Source organism: Aplidium turbinatum, chromosome 13 (genome assembly GCF_918807975.1).
Source record: "Aplidium turbinatum chromosome 13, kaAplTurb1.1, whole genome shotgun sequence".
Classification (NCBI taxonomy): domain Eukaryota; kingdom Metazoa; phylum Chordata; class Ascidiacea; order Aplousobranchia; family Polyclinidae; genus Aplidium; species Aplidium turbinatum.
The window spans coordinates 1,946,300-1,973,471 of NC_137484.1; the positions used below are offsets into that span (position 1 = coordinate 1,946,300).

Genomic DNA, 27,172 nt, shown 5'->3' on the forward strand with positions numbered 1-27,172 from the left:
TGCTACCGACCAACTCCGCTCAAGCGTGATAGACTGTTCACACTCAATTGACCAATCAGCGCAAGATCAGGGAGAGGACGATATATTCCGTTGAAGAATCTTCCTAGGTCGGGAGCAGCTTTGGTTTGAGCAAAATCTCGAAACACAATCCATAATGTGACGCACTCCTTCTGCCATGACCACACATTGTGATTTCAGGAGATCCTGACGTCACACGTTTTGATGGTGACAACTGCGAGAGCAGAGACGCTGTGCTAGGTGATATGCCAGTACGTTCAGCTTACATTTAAAAACGGATTATGATCCAACAAGCTCACTAAATGGAAGTCGCTGGACGCATAGGCGTAGCCAGGGGGGGGGGAGGGGCGAAAGGGGCCATGCCCCTCCCAAACTTTGGCTTCCGAAGTTGAACCCTTTGTTGAAAATATAATTTGTATAAATTTATATCGTTTTCCAAGACATCTGGCTATTAACACTCCCCAGGACTTGTTTTAGACACACAGAAAGACACCAATAAATTTTGCAAATCGCGCTAAGTTTACGCGATTTACGCTTCTTTTAACTAATACGTGGAAGCAATTTCAGAATCGCTGCTCTGCTGGGTTTTTGTGTAGCTGAGTTTTTTGTGTTCTCTAATTTTAGCCGCAGTTTTTGCCCGTTTGTGTGTAACAGCTACCTTTAATAAGTTAATACTGTAGCTGTTTCTCTGCTAATGAATTTCATACAAATATTACCCTGAAAGTGTTTCCAGAAAGCGCTATAAACCATTATTTGAGTGTAATTTTGCAAAAACTTTCCGGGGGAGCATGCCCCCGGACCCCCTTAGAATACGCGTGCCTTCGGCACGCTCTAACCCCCACTACCTTTATTGCTTAACCCACCAGGATACGCCACTGCACATCAGGTAGCGATGTCTTAAATCAAACACTTTGTCGTTCTCTTCAATTCATCAAATATTTGCTCCCCCCCTAAATTTTTTTTCTGGCTACGCCACTGGCTGGACGTGGATACTTCTCAAATCTGCTCGATGACGTCATTGCCAACAAATCAAATTTCGGTGCGAAATTATGTTGAGAAACATCGAGACGACGCGCGCGGCCGAGATGCCAACACAGCCCGAGGCACAGTTTCATAAGAGCTCTCGGTCTTGTTGACACTGAAGCTACTTGTTTATTGTTATTGCCAAGAACACAGGCGCAGTGGAAAAACAACATGAACCACCTCGCTAAACGAGGCCGATCTTGCTTCTCGCCAGCCAACCGAGAGTTCACATCTCATCCTTCTGCACCCTCAAGTGGGTAATCCATGAATCTCGAACGATAAAATGTGCCATGACTGAGTAGCAGGCCTACCGCTGGTTTAAATTAGACACCAGCCTGCAGTCATATAAACTTTGACGTACTAAGCTGGTTTATTTCTAAGTGCAAGGGAGTCGAAAATCGGCAACAAATTTCATGAAAAACAAACATGTTTGCGACGATGGATTACAAAATAATCATTTAAAAAATAAAATCAAGTAAAAAAAAACTACTGCAGCTAAAACCTTGCACACGTTTCTAATGCTGGTGCCGAGATTGATGACGTCAGCCACCGCACACAGATATGAACGAAGTGAATGAAAAGGTTACCACCGTACAACAGCCACCACACAATATGAGCAAACCACGATAAGCCACAATCACTTTTACGAATATTTCAACCCCATTGCAGTGGCAGCATTTATTACGTCATCGACAAACCCAGGTTGACGAACAACCCCTAAAGTTAAGCACGGACTGCGGGGCGAGTGCCCAAGTTTTCACTTGAACAGTCAACTCAGAAGCACAGCGATTAGGGGTTAAGAGCGATCGAGAGCAGCCGAGCGGGGAAGGATTCAAACACTTGTCGTTTCGCGGAAATCTAAAAGCGCCGGGACCGCAAGCACTGATTGTCGTTGGCCAGTCAAAATGCAAGAAAGCTTGTTCGACGCTTTTCACAGGAGCTCGTTGCAGAGTTGCATCTACGACTGACTGCGGCATAGACAAATGCGTTGGCCTTCTGTAGAATGATGGGGATGAGCCTGCGAATCAAACAAAACGTTGTCAATCTACAGATAAAGTTGATGGCCACTGCGGGTGACGGGGAAACTAACGCCGAGTAACATTCACAAATTGCACTGAAATGGTACGATATACATTACAATGATATTACGCTTGGTTCATATTTCCATAAAAAAATTAAAAAAAATCAATCAACATTGAATCTTTATTTTCGGATTGGGAAAGCTTCTTGCAGAGTTAAAGCTTAATCCTGGTTGTTTTGCATAGCCTACTTGCAGAGACATTGAATCAATGACGCAGGGTCAGTCACCGTGATTGAGATAGTGATGTTTCTGATTGTTGAAGTCATGTTGCCTGGGAATTATTCCATCCATTAGATGCCGCTGAATGGAGAGCAGTCCTTAACGTGCGGTGCTCAAGCGCACACCCCGAGAGTCGAACCAGCGCCGCTTGATCTTGAAGCTTCTTCGTTCCAGAAGTCACGTGCTGGCCAACCGAGCTCTCGGGGCGGATTGCGGCTAGGTAGACAGTAGACACGGTGAGCCAAGTTAATGAAGCAAAATTGGGTACTTTTTCAACAATTTGCCTACAGTTTGGAGAACAAATGCTATGTTCTGAAATAACCCTGATCAGTTGACCACTCGTGACCTCGCGCGTCAAAACTTGAGAAAAAGGCACAAGGTTGGTTTCCACAGCGCCAGCCATTTGGTTCGTTCAAATGATCGAAGCCTCGCTTCGGGTTACCTAATCTGGCTAATGAGTTTGGTTTTGAATCTTTATCCTCGGACTGACAAAGCCTTGATAGGTTATTCCTGGTAGCAGTGGCGTAGCCAAGGGGGGGTTTTGGGGGTTACAACCCCCCCCTTTGGCACGCGTGTGACGTCATGATATTGAGAATGATGCTTTCAGTCTAAAAAAATTGCCTAACTTTATACAAAACTGCATTAAAAGAGTGAGTTTTGCCAATACCAAACATTCAAACATCTCAGCCAGGAATTAGCAACAAGAAAACATAGACACTTAAAGTTTTATTTCCGAAAAATGCCGAAGAAAACATGATTTATCCTTTTGCTATGCTACCGGACAGCACCATTTTGCAGTAATATTCATACCCACATTTTTGTTGAAAATGCTCTCAGAATGCACCAAATTCAAAGTAATTTTTCAAAATTTTCTGGGGGAGGCCCCCCAGATCCCCCGCCGCTGGGTGTCGTTTTAGGCGAAAAACCCCCCCTTTCAAAATTCCTGGCTACGCTACTGCCTGGTAGTTATTCCTGGCATACTTCTAGAGGCTCTTGACGCCGGTTACCGAGATTGACAGAGTGAAGTTTTTCGAGTGAAGAGTGAAGTTTTGCCGGGGGAATTATTCCATCCATTAAGGCGCTTAATGGAGAGCAGTTCTGAAATGCATTGCTTAAAAGCACACCTCGAAAGTCGACCCAGCGCCGTTTGGATGCATGTTATGGCATTCACAAATGAACCAACCCAGAGGCGTGCACTGTGCTCGCTGAGAGTATCCACACACAAGTGGTTCAAACAAAATCTTAATCTTCAAACACCAGTCGCAAGACTGGATATGACAAAAAATAATTAGACGTGATAGAAGTTACTTAAAGTTAGCTGTCATGTAATCAAAGTATGCCAATAAATTCATTTACTTATAAGCTACTGCAATGTGAAAGGTGCGCCTGGCTTTGTGCATTTGTAGCCTTGGTCTTGGTCAGTGCAGAAAAAGCCGAATCGCACTTGCAGTGTGTCTCAGCAGTAAGCAGCAATCCTTGCTTAATTTGAAAACCTGCTCTTAAGCGGCAGGGTTGATCTCTTAGTGGTCAAAACTGGTTTTAACCACTAAGCGATTTAAACCTGGTTTTAACCGGTGAAAACTAGGTTTAAACCGGTCAAAACCCAGAAAAATATTTTTATATAGTGAATGGTCGGCTACCTGGGCTATGGGCTATTTAGGAAATATAAAAGCAGTTGTGAGTTGTGACCATTTTGATATGCAGGCCTCGAAATAACTGGCGGCCATGGCCGCCTGAACTTTCATTAATGGCCGCCAATACTGACCTGTCAGACAAAATTTGATGGCAAATGTTTTTCATAAAAATAAAATTTGTTGGAATAAATTCCTGTACTTCAGTTGGCTGTGCAAATTGTTCATCGTTCTACCAAGCATTTTTTGGTTCATCAGAAACTTATTTTTAGAATTTGAATTTTCTCAATAATTAAAATACCGTAACCAACTAATTGAAATATCAAAAATAAACTGAGAAATTGAATATTTTTTGTTCCAAATCCAGCATTTAGGTTATTGTTGATCAAAACAAAATATAGTTGAACATCATTACTGAACATGGAGGATAATATTTTTAATTCAATTGAAAAGCAACTTGATTCATACACCAAAGGGGTTTTGACCAGTAATAGGTGGTCAAAACTGCCTGGTTTAAACCAGGTTTTAACCGGGAGGTTCAAACCGCCCCGGTTTAAACCGATCAACCCTGTTAAGCGGCCCAGTTCAAGCTGGTAATATGCAGAATACGAGATTTTTATTTTGCAGTTAATCGGACGAGTGGTTTCTTGGTACCGTAATCAAAATAAATTGTCGGCGATTGATCGGCCCACAGCAACACGAAAGCAAATATACTCTCTTCTAAACTAATTTGACACTTTGCAGGTTTGCGCTTATGGTTGCAACGTTTAAATCACCAGGCTTTCACGGCACATCACTGTGCCGCGGTACACAGTTCGGGAACCTCTGGTGTAGAAACAAGTTTATTATTGCCTTGACTAGACCATTGCAATAAAGACACTCACTTTCTCATTATATAATTTCCAATCGTTCCATACATTTTATTTCAAGTAACAACTGTTTTCATTAATTCCAATTAGAGCAACCAAAAGTCAATAAAGTCAAACATTTTTCTGCCTTGTTCAAAGTTTATAAAACGTCCATAAACTAACTTTCAGGCTGACACGAAGAGAAGTTTCAAAGTTATTAAGTAAAGAAAAGTCAAATTTCATGGTTAGGTCAAAATTTTCTTTTAAGGTAGTTTTTCTTCTCTCTATTGATATTTTATTAAAACTACACAGATACTGATTTTTTGTTGCAATTTCTGTTGCTATTCTGACGTAATAATCCATTTGTTGCAATTACTGAGGTAATAATCTTGTTTCGCCTACTACTGACGATTGAATATTAAGTTTAAGTAGGCCAGGCGTGGAAGGAAGGTACCGGTAACGTGGTCTTTGTTCTTGGTTAGGTGAATGCTCAAACCATTATACTTATACATATAGTATTGAGTTTTAGCTTCCTGATGTTCTCAAATTTGTCTTTAGCTAGCCTATAATTATGCACAAGGTTAAACAATATATTGAAGCAAGAATCTGAAGGAATGACATCAGTATTGTGCAAAAGGGACGAGATGATATTTCACCACATTTATATAGCCTGCTGAGGAACTCCCAAGCAATTTCAGTATCAGTAGAGAAGCTTCTCCATTTTAGGAAAATTTTTGGCGAGAGACAGGAACTTTAAAGGCGATAATGTGAAGCATTACTTGACGTTGAAGTATAATACTGCAGAACCCTCTCAGTAATTTCGGGATATTTAAAGACACTCCATATTTATCTTTTGCAGTTTTTCGAGTGACTTTCATTATGTGTTCGTTAGCTGTGGTGTGGTTGAGTCTTCCACATTTTTCATTTATTTCATTAGAAAAAGAAGATATCCTTACCTAACGGTTTGATTTCTAATATGCTTTGTATTTCGCATTTAGGTTGCAACGCAGAAAATTATTGGTCAAAATTAGGTCAAAATTTTAAGTGTTTAGTTCACAAAATTGGTTGCCCTAATTATAATAAGAAACAGCAAAAAAAGTTGTAAAATTATAGCTGCAAAATAACTTATTATAAATTAGTTTACTGTAATTTTTGCTTAGTTCTGTAAGTCAGAAATGTGGCCTCATGCCCAGCAAGTGGCTATTGATGAAATGTAAAAGATGGTTGAGATATCGCTTGGTCCCAGCCAGTATGGACCCTTTGTGAAGAACTCAACTGTATCCCACTTGGACAGTGGTGACCATGCTAATAGTCAACCTCTTTTGTTGTTTGTCATAATTTATTTTATTAGTTTATTTATTTCTTTCATTGCATATAGCCTGCTATGATGAGTAAATGTTTCATTGCATATAGCCTGCTATGATGAGTAAATGTTTTTAAAAGTCCAATTGATGAATCTGCAGTCTAGTCGACTGATGCTTATCGATATCTTAATTATTTCATAAAAAATATTTTAGAGAAGCAAAAGTGCAAAATTTGTTCCAGCATTTAAAATTTAAATAGATCGCTTACACAAAAAAAGATTGTTATTTAAAAAAAAAAACATGTTTAAAAAATGACTCACATCCGTGGTAACGGCCAAGTAAGATTTTGAGTGGACAAGTGTATTTCAGTCCACCTGACTGCACATAATTAACTTCGAGCGAAATCAAACATGATCAAGCCACATAGCGTGCTAAAACAGGGACTTTAGCACCAACTCACGGCTGTTATTTCGCAGTTAAGACAATAAAATTGACCACTAGGTGCACCCACCTGATCATCAAGTTGCACCCTGTGGCCGCACTGGTGATTGTGTGAACGACGTCGTGGTGTCGCCGATGCGGTGAGATGTCTTGTCGGATGAGGAAGCGATGGCGTCACCACCAAGATCCCCATCGGGATGAGAAGTTTTCTCACCCGTAGAGTCATGCGACTCTTCAAACATTTTTTCACCAATTTTGGTCTCCCGTGCGATGACGGCAAGTCGGGTTTCTATCGCCTCCAAGCGCGCCAGCATCCTCTTGCTCCGATCTTTAAGAGCAAGCACTGTGGTATTAACGGAGGATATACCCTGAAATATAGACGAGTTCCATCAGTCGGACTGTAGCGGATGACCATGCAAAGGCTGTCGTGGCATGAACACATGCAATACTGGAAAGGTAAATAGTCATTTTGTGAATATACATTTCCTCAGATCAACACCAAAGAACACAAACACAAGGCACAGCAGGTCAACATAAGATAAAGTGAAAGCAGTAGCTTGTAATCTTGACCGCATCGTGCGTCTCATGTGTTGACGACTGATGGTGATTACCTGAGACAGGTGTTCGTACAGAGTTGCAGTGGCTTTCTGTCTATCGCTTCCTTCCATCGAAAACAGTGAAGTCTCCAGCTGAGACACAAGGATTAGTTGAGTTTACATGGAAATCAAATACGATCAAAAGGTGTAGCCACAACTGCACTTGTCAGTTCCCCGCGTTATGCGGAGAGGCTAATGTCGCAAAACAAAAGTGAATACTGTCCGGTCACTCTCAAATGTTACCGTGGTTGAATGAAACCTAAATTGAAAGGAGAAACCTGTTGGTACGCAATGGTCCAAGTAATATCCCAGCCCTTCCACCCCATCTTGTGGTGGTGTAACTTTGACATTTTACTTTAGCTCGAGTGATCCACCCATAGCCCGAGGGGATTTCCAATAGTCTTGAAGCTGCAATACGAGTACCAAACGTCACTTCTTCGCCGTAAAACCAGCATCTAGCCACTTCCTCCTCGTTCTTATGACACGAATCTATATTTGAATTGTTTTTATCAAACACCTCATTACGGAAGAAAATCCTCGTGCGGGCGAAACACTTATTTGACGCCCCTTAATCTGCAAAATATTCCCGTTTGCATCTTTCTATAGTTGTGTTTTCAAAGTTTTTAGGATCACGGCACACCAGACTTTTAGAATCTATCGCGATACATCGACTTACTACTGTACATCAATGGCCTTTCGAAATATTGTTCTTCGTTAATTCTTTGATCCATTACGTTAAACAAACTATCCTTGATAGAATTATTTAAAGTTAGTTTTACTTAATCAGTGAAGACCAGTAGAATCATATACTTTCACTGCAATGTAAAAAATGTGCATGTCTGGATTCGAGGCTTGACAAGAGTTGGGAATGGTCTGATGGTCAAGCTTGGATGACGGCTGAAACGTTCCATTCATCAGACTTTTACAGGAAACTTTCGAACTTTTTGCGGCATACACTTGGGGAACTCACACTTGTACAGTTAGTCTTAGTCTACAACTTGATATGTCAACCTACCGCAAGCAGCCGGTCCATGATGAGATGAAGGGTGGAGTTCGTTGCCTCCACCTCAGAGTCTTGGTGGATCCGCGTGGTGATTTCCTACGGAGCACGGAATCACAGTTACGTCAGTAGGTGGTTGTCGAAATGTCAAAATTAGACATGCGTCGATACCGGTATAACTTTCTGTGGCCAATAGCAATATTTTTACCGATACTTTATATTAGTGTTGCAAGAATACGTAGCAATGATAGTCAAATTACATAACAATGAGTTGTATTAAGCCACAAGACGAATTTTGCTTGCACAATGCTAATCAAAAACGGGCTCATGTCATATTCGTTTGTTTCATTGTTGCTTATCGATTGCTTTTGAGACGTCATAATAGCTACAATAAAGGAACGCAAACTATGATAAGTGTTTTGTAAATTAAACAAAGAGCTAGCGTGAACTCTCACTGAAAGTAACCAAACGGCGGTACCATAGCGTGAGATCTACAGCCACACGTCGCCTACTTTGGTGTAGTTTACGTGTTTTGTTCAATGTCTATTGTCTACGTGTGATATATGGAAAAACATTTTTATTTTCATTATTCAAGTCATATCAACAAGTCAAGTAGTTTTATGAGGAGGGAACGACCTACATGGCAGTCAGCACAGGGCTGTGTAGTGTGTACTCACTCAAACACCTAGCAATTGCGTTTACATAACTCTGCAACCGCTATAACGATGTAGCCTCCATACTGGTCATTAAGACTTCCCAATCAAGAATGTTTATCGGCGATCGATTGTAGCAAGAATCGACCGCACTAGACACGTGTTTCGTCCACTCCAGATCCATGGGCGAAACTTGTTAAAACATCCACACACAATCTATGCGTAATATGCAATGCGTATTCATGCCCACACTAGTAACGGGATTCGGTATTCAACCTTGCGGCGCTGTTAATTATTACTAGGGAGATTATTATTAGTTATAAACTTATAATTATTTATAATTCAATGACGAACCTTAAGACTAGAAGTATGGCCGAAACCGTTTATTGCTTTGTTTCTTCTATTCTGTTAAATTCCGGGTCGTTGTCGTGTTTCGTCTGTTTATCACATCACTAAATAGCGCAACTTCAACAACTAATTATTGACACCTAGTGAGAGATTTAAATCTTTGATAAGAGTTAGAAGTTTGATCAAGTACGTCGCTCGAGTCTTGCCGCCATAAAGTCGCTCGAGTCTTGCCGCTTTTATTTCTGACCAGTCGAGTGAAGCAAGAATTGACAATGATACAAACGACTGCTGAGAAACATATGTTTTTGGAAAAAACTTGATGGTAAGCGTGGATGCTACACTGATATGTTTAGCGAAACGTGATGCTCGCTGTTCTAGTGAGTAGGCTGCTTAGCCTTGCGCTGACTGCCAGGTAGAACTTACACTGGTCAACAATTTTTTTAAGCACGAGATGTTTTAACGGATTCTGAATGAGTTTGGAATGCTGATTCTAAATCTGCAATCAGTTCGTTTTTACATGCTCTTGTTTTTGTAAAAGCGACAATTATTATTTTTGATGGTATAATTTCAGTGCTTAAATATGATTTACACGAAATCATTTTTATTTATCCGTGCCCTTTTCTTTTATACACATCATTTTCAACTATTGCAAACATCAGATTCATGGCTGATTGACTTGCACGTGGTGGAGTTCAGTAGCGAATCCGGGGAGTACTAATTGGTTATGTGCCCCCTCCGTCTAAATAAAAATAAACAAATATAATTTGTTCTCTTATTTTTCAAATTTTTCTCGCTTGCTTTGCTCGCTCAAGTCCATTTAATTAACTTGTCAGAGGCATTAGGTGCGCAGGGTTTCAGGAGCAATGAATTTAAGGATGAAAATGATTTCTGAACTCCTCAAAAAAAACTATAAAAATATTGCAATAGCCTATTCCGAAATAAACCAATTGCTCATTCAAATAGTTAACAATTATATTGAGCTATTTCATTGTTTATAAAATTTAAGGTGAAATGTGCTACGAAAGTTTACTAAAAGACTACACAACACTAAACAAACCTTGAAAAAATAAATCATTGAAATCCTTGTGTGGTCATAAGAAAAATATTTAAAACGCACTTAATTTTAAAACAAAACTTGTCACTCAAACCGCTAAGGAAATCCAGTTTTGATTTGATAAACTTTGGAAGATACAAAGTGCAAGTCTTCACGGCCCAAAATGTTGCCTCAAGTGCATCACTAATTACACGTCAGGCTAAGCACTTTACATAATGCATAATTTTTGTGCAAACTGTTAACAATTTCTTTTTTGAAAGTAGTTTAATGATTTTCAAAAATACTATCTCCACACAACAGCTTCTTGATTGCAGTGGGTACGTTTTCACGGGTAAGAAGAGGTGAAAGTATCATTTTGAACATGTATTAACAGACAACAGTGTCAGCATTGAAGTATTCATGACCACTAAGCACAGTACTTATTTTCACTATTTTCCTACGTTGTCATTGTTGAATATCCCTGACCTACATTTTGAACTTGCAATTATTTGACAAACATGACCAAAATGTCACATTGTAAAGAATTAACATTAAAAGAGGTTGGTAGGCTAGTCAAACATTTTACTTCATGAAAAGGATGAATATATGTGTTTGTCTGGTATTAGTTCCATGACGACCATAAAATGTCCACTCAGTCATTTGGGGCTCTAAGCATTGGGGTAAAAAAGGGCAATTTTTGTCTGATAGGGTTTCAGACCCTCATAAGATCTACTTTAATGGCACCACACCTTTTTAATTCACATTAGCAGAATACAAGCTTTCAAATATTACAAATAATTGTGTTTTAAACAAATAGTTTGATTTGTTTAGATGTTAGTAGCATTTAAAAATTGAAAAAACACTTAGCCTATATGGGGCAAAAACATAGAATTTTGATGACCCACCAAACAACTGTGCATCAAGAGATATTGTTTTATACTATTTAATTGTGTAGTATAGTTTCTAATGAACTCGTACAGAAATTTTTAGTCCTCCATCACAATTATAATAGAAGTTATAAGGCTCTGCAAAGTACAAATGGAAAAAGTTACTATACGCTACCCCCACAAGCCAAAAACGAGGTATCGCCGGATATTGAAATGGCCGCCTTGAGCAAACCGTTTGAGATATTGATCTAAAGCTTGGAATTTGTAAAATACAATGATAGCTGCTATAATTTCATGATCACTCAAACATTAATTCATATAGACAAGTATCGATAGCTTGTTGTTTATAAAAATCGAACCTGCACAGCGCCCTCCAGGGATTGAGTTTTTGCACGCAACCCATCCACTGCAGCGCTCATGATTGAGTGCTTCGAGGCGATCTGTACCGCTGCACTGCTCGTGTCATGGACAGTACGTTGCATCTTCGATAGCCTCTGCAACAGATACAACATATCGGCAAGTGATGAAACCAGCGAAAGGTATGAAGCAGAAATATGGTAATGCCAATTCTCCCAAGTTAGCTGAATTTTAAATAGTTTCCAATACAGTAAGGCTTTGCAATGCAGTCACGTCCCAGAATCAGCAAAACACGTTCTCACGTTTTCCAGCTTATCAATGTCCTCCTTGCCCACTAATTGTTGAACCTTCGGGAGCGTCTCCATCTAAACAAACGGAGAAGGCATTGAGGTTGATTGAGAGTAGTACGACTCGGTTCACCCATAAATCCTTCAGCATATTAATGTTTGAAAGGATTATAATTGATGAGCACCATCAACTATTTTCAGTAGGTGGCATGATGTACCTGGTCAGCGAGCATCGCAATCTTTGTATTGGCTGCCCGGACTCCGGTGTTTCCCTCTCTGAGATCCGTCAGGTCATGCATGAGCGACGCCAACGACGCCTGCACATCCGCCAGAGAGGCAGGTTCGTCATCCTTCCATAGCTCCACTGAAAGCATAATATGGTTATCACAATGGAATGCAGTGGGTTGAATTATAGTAAATGTACAACTCATTGGTAAAACAAAACAATGCTAGCCCAACCAAACAAGCGCTCGCTTCAACCGAAAGATTGCTGCATCCCGAGGCAGCATGAACATTTGAATAATCACTGAGACATTTTAATTGAACAAAGTGCAAAATTAATACGGTACTAATACTTTGACTACGAAAGCTCATTTCTTCAGCTACATTCACATGACGTTTTTTGAGACCGAAATGAAAATTTTCCGTTCCGGTTCGTCTGCCAGACAGGCAATCTGTGTACATGTGATGAGTGATACGAGATTGGTGGCGGTCTGGATTTCATGTCGGCAATTGCAACAGAAATGAAATCGAAATCAAGTGGTCGCGGATGATGTAAACACACCGCAATGAGTTCCTAGCAACTAGATTAGCCCTAACAGTTCGCAGTCTGTTAGAGTAGCCTATTTATTTGTAGTGTAGTAAGAAAAGAGAAGTTGAGCATTACATCAGTGCAATGGCTTTGTGATTGTGAAGTCATGATGATATACAATAATACATTTTCAACTGGGACTAGCCCAGAATGTTAGTTGCTTTTGGACTGAGCACAATAACTTGAAAAAACTTGTTGCCAACGCCAACTCTAATCATTTGAGAGATGCACAAGACATACACTGGTGTACTACTAAAGCGCAAACAATAATCAGTCAATAAATTAAGCCAGTCCATTCTTGAACACAAATTGCTCTGAACTTGTAATGTTATTGACGAAAAGAATTTTGAAAAAACTTGAGCTATTTCAATAATGGTTACCCTCAGGAATTGCATGTTTTATTGTAGAATCTATGTTTGGAATGTAGAAAACTATATCATAGTATTAGAATTCCAAGAGATTGGTTTTCAAGTAAATACCATTTGTTTGTATTATACAGTAGGTTTTTAATTTATCATGCAGTACTCTACACCAGAGAGAAATGAAGGAATCGGGAAGTGGGTGTTGTACATGTCATATTGACTGTACTAGTGTACCAACTCGCGATACCATTTGGTCAACGTCACAGTCGATGGAAACGATTGTAGAGAGAACTATGCAGCAATAACTAGTTCTATTGTGCAAACCTAGCAAGTGCATGCTTCTGAACTTGGCCAGACCAACTGAAGATGACCACGTTTAAGATTATGGTGTGTAACAAACAGACTTTTCTTATTCTGATGAGTAAATCTGCTTTATGTTGATGAGTTGTTCTCTGCAAATGACTGGTCTGGATTACATAATGGCAACTGCAGACATGGGCGCCGGGTTTTGAAAATCGCCGGGGGGGCCAACTTTCTAGCCGACTGATTGCTTACATTCAAAATACTGATGTTTGTTTGTCAGCATTGATGCTTGTTTGCGTCTATATGCCATTGTATATCGCCAAGCTTTATAATGTAGGCTCAGACCTCGAAATTCACGGCAAACATCGGACATGTCCGCTAGGGTGCATCATCTGCCCCTCATTTTTTTGTTTGGTTTTCTGCAGTGGATTAAAATGTTCCTTTTTATGATTGTTGAAGATGTGCAACTTTTCAGAAGAATTCATTAACATCTAGGGGTACCACAATTAGATAAAATTATGTCATTTTTTGTTATTTTGGGGTCACTTCATGGCGACTGGTGCAGTTGTTGAACCATATGTCGTAGATTTTTATGAAATTTGATATGAAGAATCTCCATGCAATTCTGAGAAAAGTGATACCAATTTTACCAAAATCGGCCCCGTACTTTTTGAGATATCGGCGATTGAAAATTGGCCCTTTTCGTGATCGCTCATGCGTAAAAATCAACTGCAAATTTTGTTTGATCTATTACACTGGTCTACACAAAATTTCAGGTTTGGGTTTTGACAACTCATTTTAGCTAATTTTGGGGCGCTGAATCCGAAAATGAACTCAGATTTTCTCTATCACATCACATTTTTGAGATATGAAATATCCCTAATTATTGAAAAAAATCAATTTTTGCCCCCCCCTTTGTTGTCAAAACAAGAAATTCTGATGCAATAAACACTGTTTTACCTGCAATAATCTAGCTTTAATTAGAAAACAAGCATTCTATATTATATTCACACAAATTTGCGTTGTCTTTATTAAAATTTCATGCCTTGGAATAAAAAATAGGCATGCAAAAGAGCAACCATAATAACATCAAACGCTACATTATGCTGACAAACATGTCGAATGTCGATAGGACAGTAACAAGGTATTATCTGAATTATAGCCTACAGTTCACACAATATGCACGTAGACATCCAATGGAGTGCAGAAATTCTGAAGACACACACAGAAATAGCAAAGTGCCAAAATAAAGATTGACTCAAAGGGACTTGGGCAGGACGAGTTCAGAAAAAGTCAAAAAAAGAGCTTTCATAAAATATGAACTCTTCACTTATAAGCTGAAAAATGCTCTTTTGAGGGACTTTCTTGTATGAGCAGCATCTGGAATTTCTCTTTTAAAACTCCAACAATAGTCGGCCATCATATGACAATCCCACAGACCTTGATAACGTTCCTCCATAATTTTAATATCCTGGTGGAAACGTTCACCCTGTTCTTCACTAACTTTCCCATGGTTTTCTGGAAACTCATCCGCATGGCTCTTCAAATAGTGAACTTTGATGCTCATCCTGCATCCCAAATCTTCAAAACTAAGCAGTAGCTCCCTTAAGAGATCTTTATAATTTTCTGCTTTTCTGTTTCCCAAAAAATTTCTCACAACAGCACCGAAAGCATTCCAAGCTCTAGCCTCGAATGGCAACATTGATTTTACAAAATTTTCATCCTTCAACAATTGCCTGATTTGTGGTCCATTGAAAATCCCAGCTCTTTTTTTCTCTTCACTGAGACCAGGAAAAGCATACATATATACTTAAAACACTCTCCTTCATGATCCAAAGCTTTTACATATTGTTTCATGAGACCAAGTTTGATGTGAAGAGGAGGCAAGAGGATCTTTTTGATATCAACTAACTGATCTCGTATGATATTTTTGTCTCCAGGTGTCAAGGTGAGCCTTGGAGGCCACTCTTCTTTGTTCCAGTGCTGATCCTTGGCCCTGCTGTCCCAGTAGCATAGGAAACATGGGTATTTGGTGTAGCCAGTTTGTTGCCCCAGTAAAATGTTCACCATTTTTAAATCTACACAGATGAGCCAACCATGCTCATAGTAGTTTAACATTTCAAGAACGGTTTTGATGTTCTGATACTCTTCTTTCATTGTCACCGAATGTCCTATCGGAATAGAACCGTACAGTCGTACACGTTACCATTGTGAAGTAGAACACACTTCAAACTTCATTTGGAGCTATCAATGAAAAGTCTCCATTCGTCTGCATCATACTGTGGTAATCCCATTTCTAGAAGAAGCCCTTCTATATTGTTGCAATAAACGAAATCATTGTGGGAAGCAAAATATGGAAGCAGTTCTTCTTCTCGTTTGCGATAAAATGTCACGCTTGTACCAGCTTTGAAAAGTTTCCTTTCCTATAGCCTTGATGCCAATAACTCCGCAGATTGCTTAGGCAAATACAAATCTCTCACTAAATCATTTAATTCCATCTGATTAAACTGGGAAGGCTTGTCTAACAGATCTTCGGGTGCTGGTTGAAAAATTTCACTTTCTCCTTCACTAAAAGATGCTTCTGAAGAAGAAATAGCCTCTTCGTGTAGTTCTGAAAGTGATGTAAATACTGGCAGTGGCTTTTCATCACTGTGAAGTACTGGCCGCAATGCCGAATCCAGATTTGGATATTTCAAACGATGTTTACTCTTTTTGTTATACCCTTTCACACTAACAAGACAAAAATAACAATCGTCAACATGATTTCGTTGCTCTCGACAAATCATGGGTATTCCAAATTTCATTTGTGAAGCTTTTCCTTACGACCAACTTCTCAGACATTCAACGCAAGTCTTACACACTTTATGAAGAGCCCAGCTTTTGTCCTGGTTCCCCAACTTGACTTTAAAGTACCGGTAAGCAAGATATGCCCTTTTTACAAACGTGGTAATATTGCATTGTTGAGACTTCAACATGAAGCATCCACAAATGTAACAAAATATATCCGAATCATTGATTTCTATTTCAAACAATAATGTTTGTCGATTTTCCTTATTTTTGTTTACGGTACACAGTAACTATTTCCGTAACTAAGGAATTACGGTACTTTAATTATTTAGTTTAGGTGAAATATTTAGCTATATTGCTAAGCCTAAGAATGTGTTGCTAATTCAGTGAAATTGCTTCTTAGTACTTGAAAATTGAGTTGGCCCTATTTTTGGCCCCTTGTTTTAAAAGTTGGCTCTTTTTTTGGCCTTTTTTGAACGTGCAGTTGGCTCCTTGCCAAATTTACATCTGGTAACCCTGCTGCATAGAGATAGCAGCTGACCCACAGATAACGCCCGAGAAGCCAAGACAGGGAGTTCTAACCAGCATGAAAAAACTCAACGCTACCAATCTCCACTATGTCCTATTACGATTATCATAACAGGATTTTTTTTATTTTAGAGAAAATCTGAACCAATTTATGAATTTAGTGTAAAAATATCTCTATGTTTGAAAGTTTATAGCTGTCAGAAAATAATTATATTTGACATTTTACTGCACTAAAAAGGGTAAATATTGGTCAATTTCATAAAATAATGGCAACGATAGAAAGAAAACTTGATGTGATAGAGAAAATCTGAGTTCATTTTCGGATTCAGCGCCCCAAAATTAGCCAAAATCAGTTGTCAAAACCCAAACCTGAAAAAAAAAGTTGAAATTTGTAGACCAGTGTTATGAAGGTGTTTCAAAGGGTAACTTGAAAATTCCAATGCATATGAGTTATCCAAAGTAAGGAGATTCTGAAAAAATATATTGTTTGTTTGTTTTTATATCACTACAGGCCACCAAGTGGCTAGTTTCACATTTGACTATTTGCGATCAGTCATGCATGACGAAACTTTGGATCGCTTGTAGCAAAAAACATTCTACTTCGATTTTTCTGCTACTTGGCTTATATGAAAGGTAATTTTCTTGGCTTTGTAGCTTCCAAATATGAAGTGGGATATTTGAGTGGAAATGAGGTAGTTTGCTGTAGTAAGTGTACCATGTATTTTTTAAAGTGAAGGAAGGATGGGTAGCACAGTATAAACAACTGACTGAGGGGAGACGTTAAAACCAATTCCGTGACCGGTTACAACGTCTTATACAACAGTTACAACGTTAAATTGGGATTCTCATGAATTAGAAAAACACAAACTGAATGGGTTCTGGAAGCTCCTGCCAAAACGCACCATTTTGGCATTAATGTGCAAAATTTTGACAAACCAATCTTCATATCTGGTTGTATCTTTTTAAACTCCTGATACAACTCATTTAGTGTCACCAAAATCAATCTTCCAAAACCTCAACCACGTCAACAAAGGGCTTTCCCTCAAGAGATTATTGATTCTGTATTGAAGTTCTATGAAGATGATGAATTTAGTAGGCCTAGGTCAAAAGAGGGTCAAAAGGATAAAGTGTCTGTGGGCAAAAAATGCTATCAACAAAACGATTGGTTTTGGTGACACTAAATGAGTTGTATCAGGAGTTTAAAAAGATACAACCAGATATTAAGATTAGTCTGTCAAAATTTTGCACATTAGGGCCAAAATGGTGCGTTTTGGCAGGAGCTTCTGGAACCCATTCAGTTTGTGTTCGTCTAATTCATGAGAATCCCAAGTTACTGATAGAGGCGGGAAACTTGGCAGAATCTTACAGACTTGCTTTCTTTAATGGTCTGTGATATTACCGGTACTTAAAAAGAATGCATGTTTTGCAAGTGTGACCAATGTCCATCTTCAAAAGTTTTGAGAAGCCACCTTAACTCGCTGTTGGAGGATCATGATGAACAAATCACTTTTAAACAGAGGACGACAGTTGATGGAGCAGAAATTGTTACGATGATCCCGAGTGTTTCAGATTTCATAGAAACCTTGATTGAGAAGCTGGTCTAACTTTTTCCACATAGTTATGTGTCCAAAGCACAATCAAATTATTACAAGTCCAGAAAAGAAAATTTGCAAGAAGGTGAAGTTTTGATTGCAATGGACTTTTTAGAAAATTATTCCTTTCATGTGCAAAATGAAATCTTGGGCTTTCACTGGACACACGCCCAAGCAACTGTGCATCCAGTACTTTGCTATTACAAAAACACCGACTCCGACATGGTTGAACACTTATCCCTTTGCTTTCTATCAGACATAGCCTACTGGTTCATGACGTGCAAATGGTGTATTATATTCAAACTGCAAAGTTTAAACGTCTTGTCAAATTTATCTTGTCGTGCTATGGCTGGTACTGGTTTTTAGCATTGTGCCAAGTCAATGCACCAACAAACGACTTGCGCTTTATTGAAGTCTTACACCAATACAAAGAAGAAGACAAGCTGGTAGCAGAGGTAGCGCTCAAGTATTTCATGCTACACACATGGTACTTGTCTGAGGAACTTGCTCCCTTTGCCCTTTTCAGCACCAAGACACTGCCAGCTGAGAAAGCAGCAATGGCAAGAGCAATACTAAAGAAAATGAAAAGTTTCAGACAGCCATTAAAAAGATTTGTAGAAGGTTTTGGAAAACCAAGGTTGATTCTAGTGTTGCCAGCCACCAAGTAGTTGGCTGATCTAATCAATGAAGATTCCTGGTTCCTTTTTGCAGCACTAAAGCTTGGCCATTGTACAAGTTTCATGGACAAAGATGTTCTTCAGTGAGACAGCTGTCCTTCATATGCAGCTTGCTGCAGCACAGTTGTAAGGCAGGATGCAGCTGAACGGGGCCGTCAAGCTTGGATGCGACTATCTTTCATCGGCAAAGTGTGAACAGAGATTCCAAACTGTTCTGCAGACTGTTGAAGGGAGCTATCGGCAGTGTCCGAATTTACGGAAAAAGGAAATGAACAATAATGTTCAATGGATACTGCATATTTAGTTGAGCAGGAAACTGTGCCTTTTCCAACTGTGTTATTTCAGTTCGGAAATTTTGCAAATTCAGCAAAACAATGTGCATTTATTGGTGTTTTGTGACCAAAACAGTGAATGTTAAAGTTTAGATAAAGTTCAGCGAATATTTTTTTGCAATAAAATGATCAAAAGGTGTGCAGTTTAGAGAGAAAAACCCTAAAATGAATGATTTAACGCTTTTGGACTAACGGTACATATGTGTACCACAGACATGCCATCTGAAACTAGGCTTTTCGCATTTTTTGCTCGACGTCTATATGTCAAAAATTCATTTGCGATGTGGTACCCCTAGATCCAAATCATTTCGCATAAAACTTCACAGGTGTGTTTACTTTGACAAAAGGAACACTTCTGACAACTGCAGAACAAACTTTAAACGAAAAAGGGCAGATGATGCACCCTAATGTCCGCCCACAGCATGTGATGTCCGCGGGAAGTACCATCTAGATCGGTCATATTTGTCCGCCGAGAAATAACACAGGAACTAGCGATACAAATCGTCATTGCATAGCACGAACAATTGTTGCAATAATATATTTTCCATCGCATTCTAGCGCGCATCTAGAAAATGTGAATGCTGTATCCCTTAGCTTCCATTCAAGGAGGAAAACTTTCGATTTTTACGTTGCTTCAACGGTTGATGACATTGAATCAGCGTAACAAAGGTGAATTCTTCGCTAAGAGTCGATAGGAGTACAGGTACTTCTACAGTGCACCAATCAAGCGCAATTTAGTTCAAGTTTTACGTCACAATGTCTGGCTTTGATCTCCGAGTAATAATGATACGGCAAGGTTGGTTACAAAATTAGATTATACGAGTAGGCTATTACAGCAAGATGCAACAAAATTTGTTAAGTTTTGGTAATACAATTTGGGTAGAGAGGTAACCAGGGGCTCCGGACACTTCCTGAGAGTGGGGGGGGGTAATTTAAGCAGAGCGGGAACGATGTTTTGACATCGACAGGGGGCTTATTGGATTATCGCATCACATATACTTCTGGGAGGTCGCTTCCCAGACCCTCCTTCGCATTCCTGAAAGCTTCAGTTTCTTATACAGCGTCTTAGGCGGCATGTTTTGCGCCGAAGGCGCAAAATTTTTGCCTTTCAGCACGATTTAAGGTCGAAATATTATTTCAACGAATCTAAAATCGCGAGCAAAAGCTCTTTAATATTTGCCACATTTTTTGAGGTTTTTAGACAAATTTGACTGGAAGAGGGGACGTAGGCCTACGCAAAAATTCCTCTCTGTATTCTTCCTTGGCTCAAGTCTTCCAAACTTTGCGCTTCAGACACTAAATGGTTAGATTTAAAAGATCAAAAGCGTTAAGGTCCAAGCTTTCTATAACTTAATTTACAATTGCATGAATACAACACGATAACCTGTGCCCTAACATCCACAGTGAAAGAAAAAGTTTCGGCATCTAGGGTCTAGGCCAACGGTGTTTAACCTGCGGCCGTATGCGGCGTCGATGAATAATTATGCGGCCGTTAACACGTAGCCTAATTTCATAAGCATGTGTTGGCGACCGTGTCCTATTGTTGAAATGAAAAAATTATTTCATTAAAAAAATGAAATGTATTTTAAATATTATAGACTACAAGGATATCTAAAACCACTGGATACCTTCAAATTTTAGAGCTTGAAATACATTTTCATCGTAACTTTTTGTAGGCTAGACTGTATTGTTAAAATCGTTTAGAGACAAAACTTTTTCCTCGACCCAATTTCATTGTAACATTAGCCTACATTGCATTATGTCCTTAAAAAGAAAAAGAACACTAGCAGAGCAGAAAAGGGTATTCAGTTCCAAATGGGGTTGGATTATTTCATGATCGAGACGGCAGCGCATACTATGATGTGTCTAATATGCAGTCAAGTAGTTAAAACTGTTAAAGGAGATAATGCAAAGCAGCATTTTCGTCGTCATATGTCACACAATTACGCAAAATTAGGCAAGTCGAGGAAAATCTGTGTCGAAAATGTGGAAAAGTGCACTTGATTATCCAATGTTGCGAGAATTGGCAAGAGAAACTCTTGTTCTTTTCGGAAGCCCTTAGGCTACGTGTGCGAGTCTGCCTTTTCACAAATGAAGTAGCCTACCTGAAAAACGAGTAGCCTACCGAACGCGATTGTTGGATGGAAACCTGGAGTCTCAACTAAGACTGTATCTCGAGAGGTTCTCAACTTAGCAATTTTATCTGCTCGTATGCAAAATCAAGGGAGTCACTTGTTGCAATGTCGCAGACGGAGTAAATTCATTTCAAAAAGTGTTATGGCGCTATTAGGTATAAGTATGATAAGTTTAGTAGATATTAACGAATAAATTCTTCTCTTTAATAACGCAAATTAAAAAAAAATCATTTAAAACTTACTAGCGGCCGTGCTTTGTAGAATTAATCTGAATGCGGCCGGCAATAGCAAAAAGGTTGTGCACCCCTGGTCTAGGCCTACATTCAATTCACAAAAAAAATAAAAATAAAAGCTAAAATGCATTAACTTTTACAACAACCAAAAGTATAAAGACATTGAAACAGTGCAACTGCAGTGGGTTTCGTTCGTGAGTGGTAAAAGCGAAATTAAACAGTTTGTAGCAGTGAGAAACTATGACGTCACACACAGCGCATTGCAATGCGTATATTTTTGACAGGATTCATAGTTTGGCCATAGATGACTTGGCGTTGTCTTGCGAGTCGGAGTTTCCAAGCAAAAACCTCAAAAGTTGTGCAAAAAAAATAAAACATAAAAATAAAACACAAAAGTAAAAAATATATTAAAAATGAAATTTTTATCTCTACATTAGTGGGGGGTAATTTTGCATTAGTTACCACCCCACTCCGATTGATGGGGGGGGGGGGTAATCATCCCCCCGGCCCCCCTCTAACGGAGCCCATGGAGGTAACTCTTTTAAGTTATGAGTTATGTCTGTTTATGGTTTTGGTATTACAGTAAGAAAGAAAAGACCCAAGGAAAATTCACTTTCGCTCACATGACACGCAAAAATAAACTTAAAGAAAAAAGCCTGTGAAACTTTACACAGCAGAAAATAGTAGCGTTAGTGTAGAAATTCTCCGACTCCTGCCCAGAGCATTGTGATGCAATAAGCCACACGACCTCGTTCGGTGGAAGTTAATCAGTTATGTGGCGTATTGACCAGCTACACGGCGCTTTGACTCTTCAAGCGCACATCGTTGGTCTGATGAAAGCCTTTCAGAGTGACTTTACTGAATTTTTAAAAAGCCTTCTAAAACCGTAGTTATAGTTCTGAAATGGCGAAGAATTATTATCAAGATAAAGTGATTAAGCATGACGATCGACGGCTAAAACTAGTGTGTCAGCCGTAAGACTTAATTTGTCCGCCGAGATAGCTGCTCAGACCGGACACGTTTGTCCGCCGTCAACAAAAACGAATTTCGAGGCCTGTAGGCTACTTAGAATTATATACTAGTCACTTTGAACTTTAGCTCTTAATACGTGTAGATACTAAACTGAGCAAACTGCAAACCGCACCTCGTTATTGACACTCCCAAGAAAAAACAAAGCAAAAGAAATCAAGAAAAACGTTTTTCAGTCATTGTTACTATGCTTCAACGGCACCACGCTGGCGTTTATCAGCTACCGTACTTCTGTTTCTTTTGTTATCTTAGGAACAGCGCTCTTGTTGCAACAAGTAGATCTTTTAATTGAGATCGATCCGCAATGAAGGTCAAATTAACGCAAATCTGAACTTAGAAACATTTGATTTAGGATTTTTTAAAATAATTTGCGGGGGGGCAGCCACCCCAAGATAAATTCACGGGGGGGCGCCGCCCCCCGTCCCCTGGAATCGGCGCCTATGACTACAGATGACTATGAAACACCATGACCACGAAAGTGGCTAAGTAAGCAATGTAAGTTTGTAATTTGGAGTGGTCACTGATCAGGCCAATACAACAGTAGACTGTAGACAACAGTAGACTGGATTTTAGGATAGAAAAATAACATTGGTGGACTGTACATTACAACATTTTACTTACATTTTAAAATTCTGTCTTTAATCAATTCCATGTCAGCTTTCAACTGCATTTGCATCCATACGATTCCTATGGAGCTTGTGACGCAAGCAGCTATCAAGGCAAGAACACAAATGGGCAGACACAGACAAAAGAGGCGTTTTGAAGTGCAACCACCACTTTTGGAAGAGATTCTTTTCCCTGATCTAAAAGTAAAGTGCAGCCGTTATCAAGCGCAGGTGTAAATGGGGGTCGAACATCATTTAGCACTTTAACTACAATGAAACAAACCCTCCACAACAAGCACACATTGAACGTTAGCTGATCAAAGGATGATATGCATTATGCAACAAGCAATGCGCTAACGTTTCTGAATGAGCTGAGAACTAGAACGTCATTCTAAAGCAGTTTTGTAAGTCACCTTTTGGGTAAAGTGGAGAAATGCTTGGAAGACTGTTGAAAGTATATATCACCTTCTCTTGAAGAGGAGCTCACCATTGCATGCCCATCAACTCTGCGGAATTGCTCATATGCTGAGCAGCCACGGTTCCCTTTGACAACATATGAATACAGACAGTTAGAATACTTTTTACAAAGACTTTGCAACAGCATATCAACACAGTTAACGCTTGACAGTAGTCATTTTCATGTTCTTTCCTGGGATAACAACACTTACGTTTTTAAGAAAATGTTTTAATTTATATAGATAGTAATAAAAATAATACGATGAACACCCCGATGATGTTCAGCCAAACATGACTAAGCCGTTGAAATTAAAAAAAACTTCCAGGGAAAAGTAATGGAGAAGGTTTGGAAATTGCAGGGGGAACTTGTGTGGTTTAATGAGTGAGATGATCATAAAGCTCATTTGATTCAAGACTTATTCTGGCTTGCCAGGCTAGCTTATCTTGTTGACATATTCGCTTAATGAGTTCAACGCCACTCTACAAGGAAAGGGAATTGATATATTCGAAGCGACCTCAAAAATCACTTCATTCAAGCAAAAAATTCAAATTTTGAAAGAAGAAATCTGCAGTAACAGTTTTAAAAGTATGAGGACGCTACAGACCTTCATGTCTACATGTAAATGGGGAAAAAAAAAAGAACACAAGTTGGAGCAGCGTATCATGAAGGTGGCGAGCTCTCATGTGCCCACTCTGCTTGATAGTTTTGAACCTCATTTTCCAAACCATCAGGCAGAAGCATTAAAAACAAAGCTGTGGGTTTTGAACCCCTTCGGTGAACAGAAGCCTCCGGAACCTTTGGGTCATACTCTCAAAACCGATTTCTGCCAGTAAGCATTTTTCAATCGAGGAAAACATGCTGAATTTTAGATAGGAGTTCTGGATACTTCTTATAAAGATCTGGCCATCCAAGCACTAGAAGTTCTTGTACAAAACCCCAAAACTTATTTGGCCGAAAAGGGCTTTAGTGCACTAGTTGACATCAAAACGACGAAAAGGAGTTGTCTTCTTGATGGCCTAATGCAGAGCTTTGGAGCAAGAAGTTGTGCCTAACTGGTCTGAAATTTCCAGAAATATTCAGCAGCAACCGAGTCATTGATAAACCAGTAGCCTACTTGTTGGATATTTGAATAAAAAAGTGTTAAGTCTCTTTATTTTCTTTTTGTGTAATAATTTTCGGTTGGTTTGTGCGGATAAAATTTTTGCAAAAAAAATGTGCGGATGGTTCTCATAAAGGTTGAAAAGCATTACTCTAAAACATTACCGGTAAATACATTAGATCTGATTTAATCAAATATAGTAATAACTATATTTGATTTAATTCGCTCTGCTTTGCCTTTTTGCTTGGCATTGAGCACTTTTTGTAGTATTAATAGTTTTCATTTGTTTTAGATCTGATTTAAATACCATACATCAGTGGTTCCCAACCTGGGAGTCGTGATCCCCAAGGGGGTCGCAGAGCATTTTATAGGGGGTCGCGAAGCTGTTGCTCAAGCAACAACAAAAGTGAATGTAAGCAGGATGAGGTACCGGTCCGCTAGTAGTATGTGCTTTAGGCTACGTTTACATGACGTTTCATTGCGGCCGAAATGAAAATTTTTCGTTTCGGTTAGTCTGCCAGACTCGTAGTCTGTACTTTACATGCGATGACCGAAATGAGATTCGTGGCAGTCTGGAATGCATGTCGGTAGCTTCAACAGAAATGAAACGGTTGCGGGTGATGTAAACACACCACAATGAGATCCTAGCAACGATTTTCGTTTGTCTGGATGCAGGTGGCATTCCTGATGAAATACAAGATCAATATTTTGATCTTAAGAATCATTCTCTACCATGAAAAGTCACTCTCTCAATTTTGGTGTGAAATGTATGATTCATACCCACAGATTTCAAAGCTGGCTTTTCAAGTATTACTGCCCTTTGCTACGACGTATCTAAGTGAGAGTGGTTTTTCAGCTCTTCTGCATATGAAAACGAAGGAAAGAAATAGAATGGATGTGGGAGACGACATGAGACTGGCTCTGTCTAGCACGCAACCTCAAATTTCATGGTTAGCTGCAGACCTACAAGGTCAGGTGCAAGTATAGAATCCGCCACACTGGTCAACATGACGTCACAAAACGGACGCAACTACTACATAAAGGGTGAAAAAAAGGATGCTGAAAAGCGGCGGAATGAAGGTGATAAAGAGGAATGGATATGGATTTTTTGACAATTTTACTGTATTTTTACAATAAAAACATTAAACCAACGTCCAGTGTTGAATATAACTAACTAGAATGACATAAAATTTACTAAATTGCATCAATTCAACTAAAAATTTACCCATTAAACTTTAAAAATAAAAATATGAAACGTTTGCAACTAAATATGTTGTAAAGTTCTATCTAATTTCTGCTCGCATTTTAATTTTTACAATAAAAGTACCAATGTAACGCAACTGCAAAGAGTATGTCTTGCTTTATGCACCTAAAAAGTTTCAGGTTTATATCTTATCTACAAAACGGGCAATCGTCGTTCAAACGTAGCCGCTGGGCGACACTTTTTTCCAATGCGTTGTAAAGGCGAATCGATCCTTATTCAGTATAAGCCACCCCCTGTTTGCAGTGATCGGTAAATAGTGCTTCTACTAAACTTGCTGTAGTTTTCTCGTTTGTGCTCGGACTTTAACAATTTTGCCATCGTTGGAAAGCACGATCATACATCTACATTCTACACGAATCAATTAAACAGTAGCACAAAATAAGTACTTGCTTTATCTTGTGATAACTTAAACTTCACCAATTTGTACCGATTCTCAGCAATTTAATTTTTGCAATAAAATCATTAAATTTTTACAAACTAAAAGAATACGTCTTGCTTTATGCACCTGGAAAGTTTCAGGTTTATATCTCATCTACCAAACGAGCAATCGTCGTTCAAACTTAACCGCCCAGCGAAGTTTTTTCCAATGCATTGTAAAGGCGAATCGATCCATTTCAGTATACGCCACCCCCTGTTTGCTGTGATCGATAAATAGTGCTTCCACTAAATTTGCTGTAGTTTTCTCGTTTCTGCTCGGATTTTAACAATTTTGCCATCGTTGGAAAGCACGATCATACATCTACACGAATCAATTGGCTACAAATCCAAAACAAGTACCATCTTTTTCTTGTGATAACTTAAACTACACCAATTTGTACCAATTCTCAGCAATTTACTTTATACAATAAAATTATTAAACTTTAGCAAATTGAAAGAGTATGTCTTGCTTTATGCACATGAGAAGTTTCAAGTTTACATCTCATCTACAAAACTGGCAATCGTCGTTCAAACGTAGCCGCTCGACGACACTTTTTTCCAATGCATTGTAAAGGCGAATCGATCCTTATTCAGTATACGCCACCCCCTGTTTGCTGTAATCGGTAAATAGTGCTACAACTAAACTTGCTGTAGTTTTCTTGTTTCTGCTCGGATTTTAACAATTTTGCTATCGTTGGAAAGTACGATTATATACCTACCTTAATCAATTAAATGCAAGCACAAAGTAAGTAGCCTATTAGATTTATCTTGTGATAACTTAAACTTCACCAATTTGTACTGATTCTCAGCAATTT

At 39.0% G+C, this 27,172-nt stretch overlaps 1 protein-coding gene across 1 annotated transcript in view; it reads right to left on the reverse strand.

Annotated features, from left to right (window-relative positions):
- Positions 1 to 1,389: 1,389 nt before the first annotated feature.
- Positions 1,390 to 27,172, reverse strand: part of LOC145782248 (uncharacterized) — a 44,864-nt gene continuing 19,081 nt past the window's right edge. Inside the window, exons 2-10 of the mRNA XM_082594032.1 lie at positions 23,534 to 23,663; positions 23,137 to 23,318; positions 11,945 to 12,090; positions 11,742 to 11,804; positions 11,442 to 11,576; positions 8,177 to 8,260; positions 7,177 to 7,254; positions 6,636 to 6,933; positions 1,390 to 2,059 (exon numbers count right to left, since the gene is read on the reverse strand). Coding sequence (XP_082450158.1) covers positions 6,643 to 6,933; positions 7,177 to 7,254; positions 8,177 to 8,260; positions 11,442 to 11,576; positions 11,742 to 11,804; positions 11,945 to 12,090; positions 23,137 to 23,318; positions 23,534 to 23,663 — 1,109 coding nt within the window. The 3' untranslated portion in view covers positions 1,390 to 2,059; positions 6,636 to 6,642. The remainder of the gene's footprint in view (positions 2,060 to 6,635; positions 6,934 to 7,176; positions 7,255 to 8,176; positions 8,261 to 11,441; positions 11,577 to 11,741; positions 11,805 to 11,944; positions 12,091 to 23,136; positions 23,319 to 23,533; positions 23,664 to 27,172) is intronic.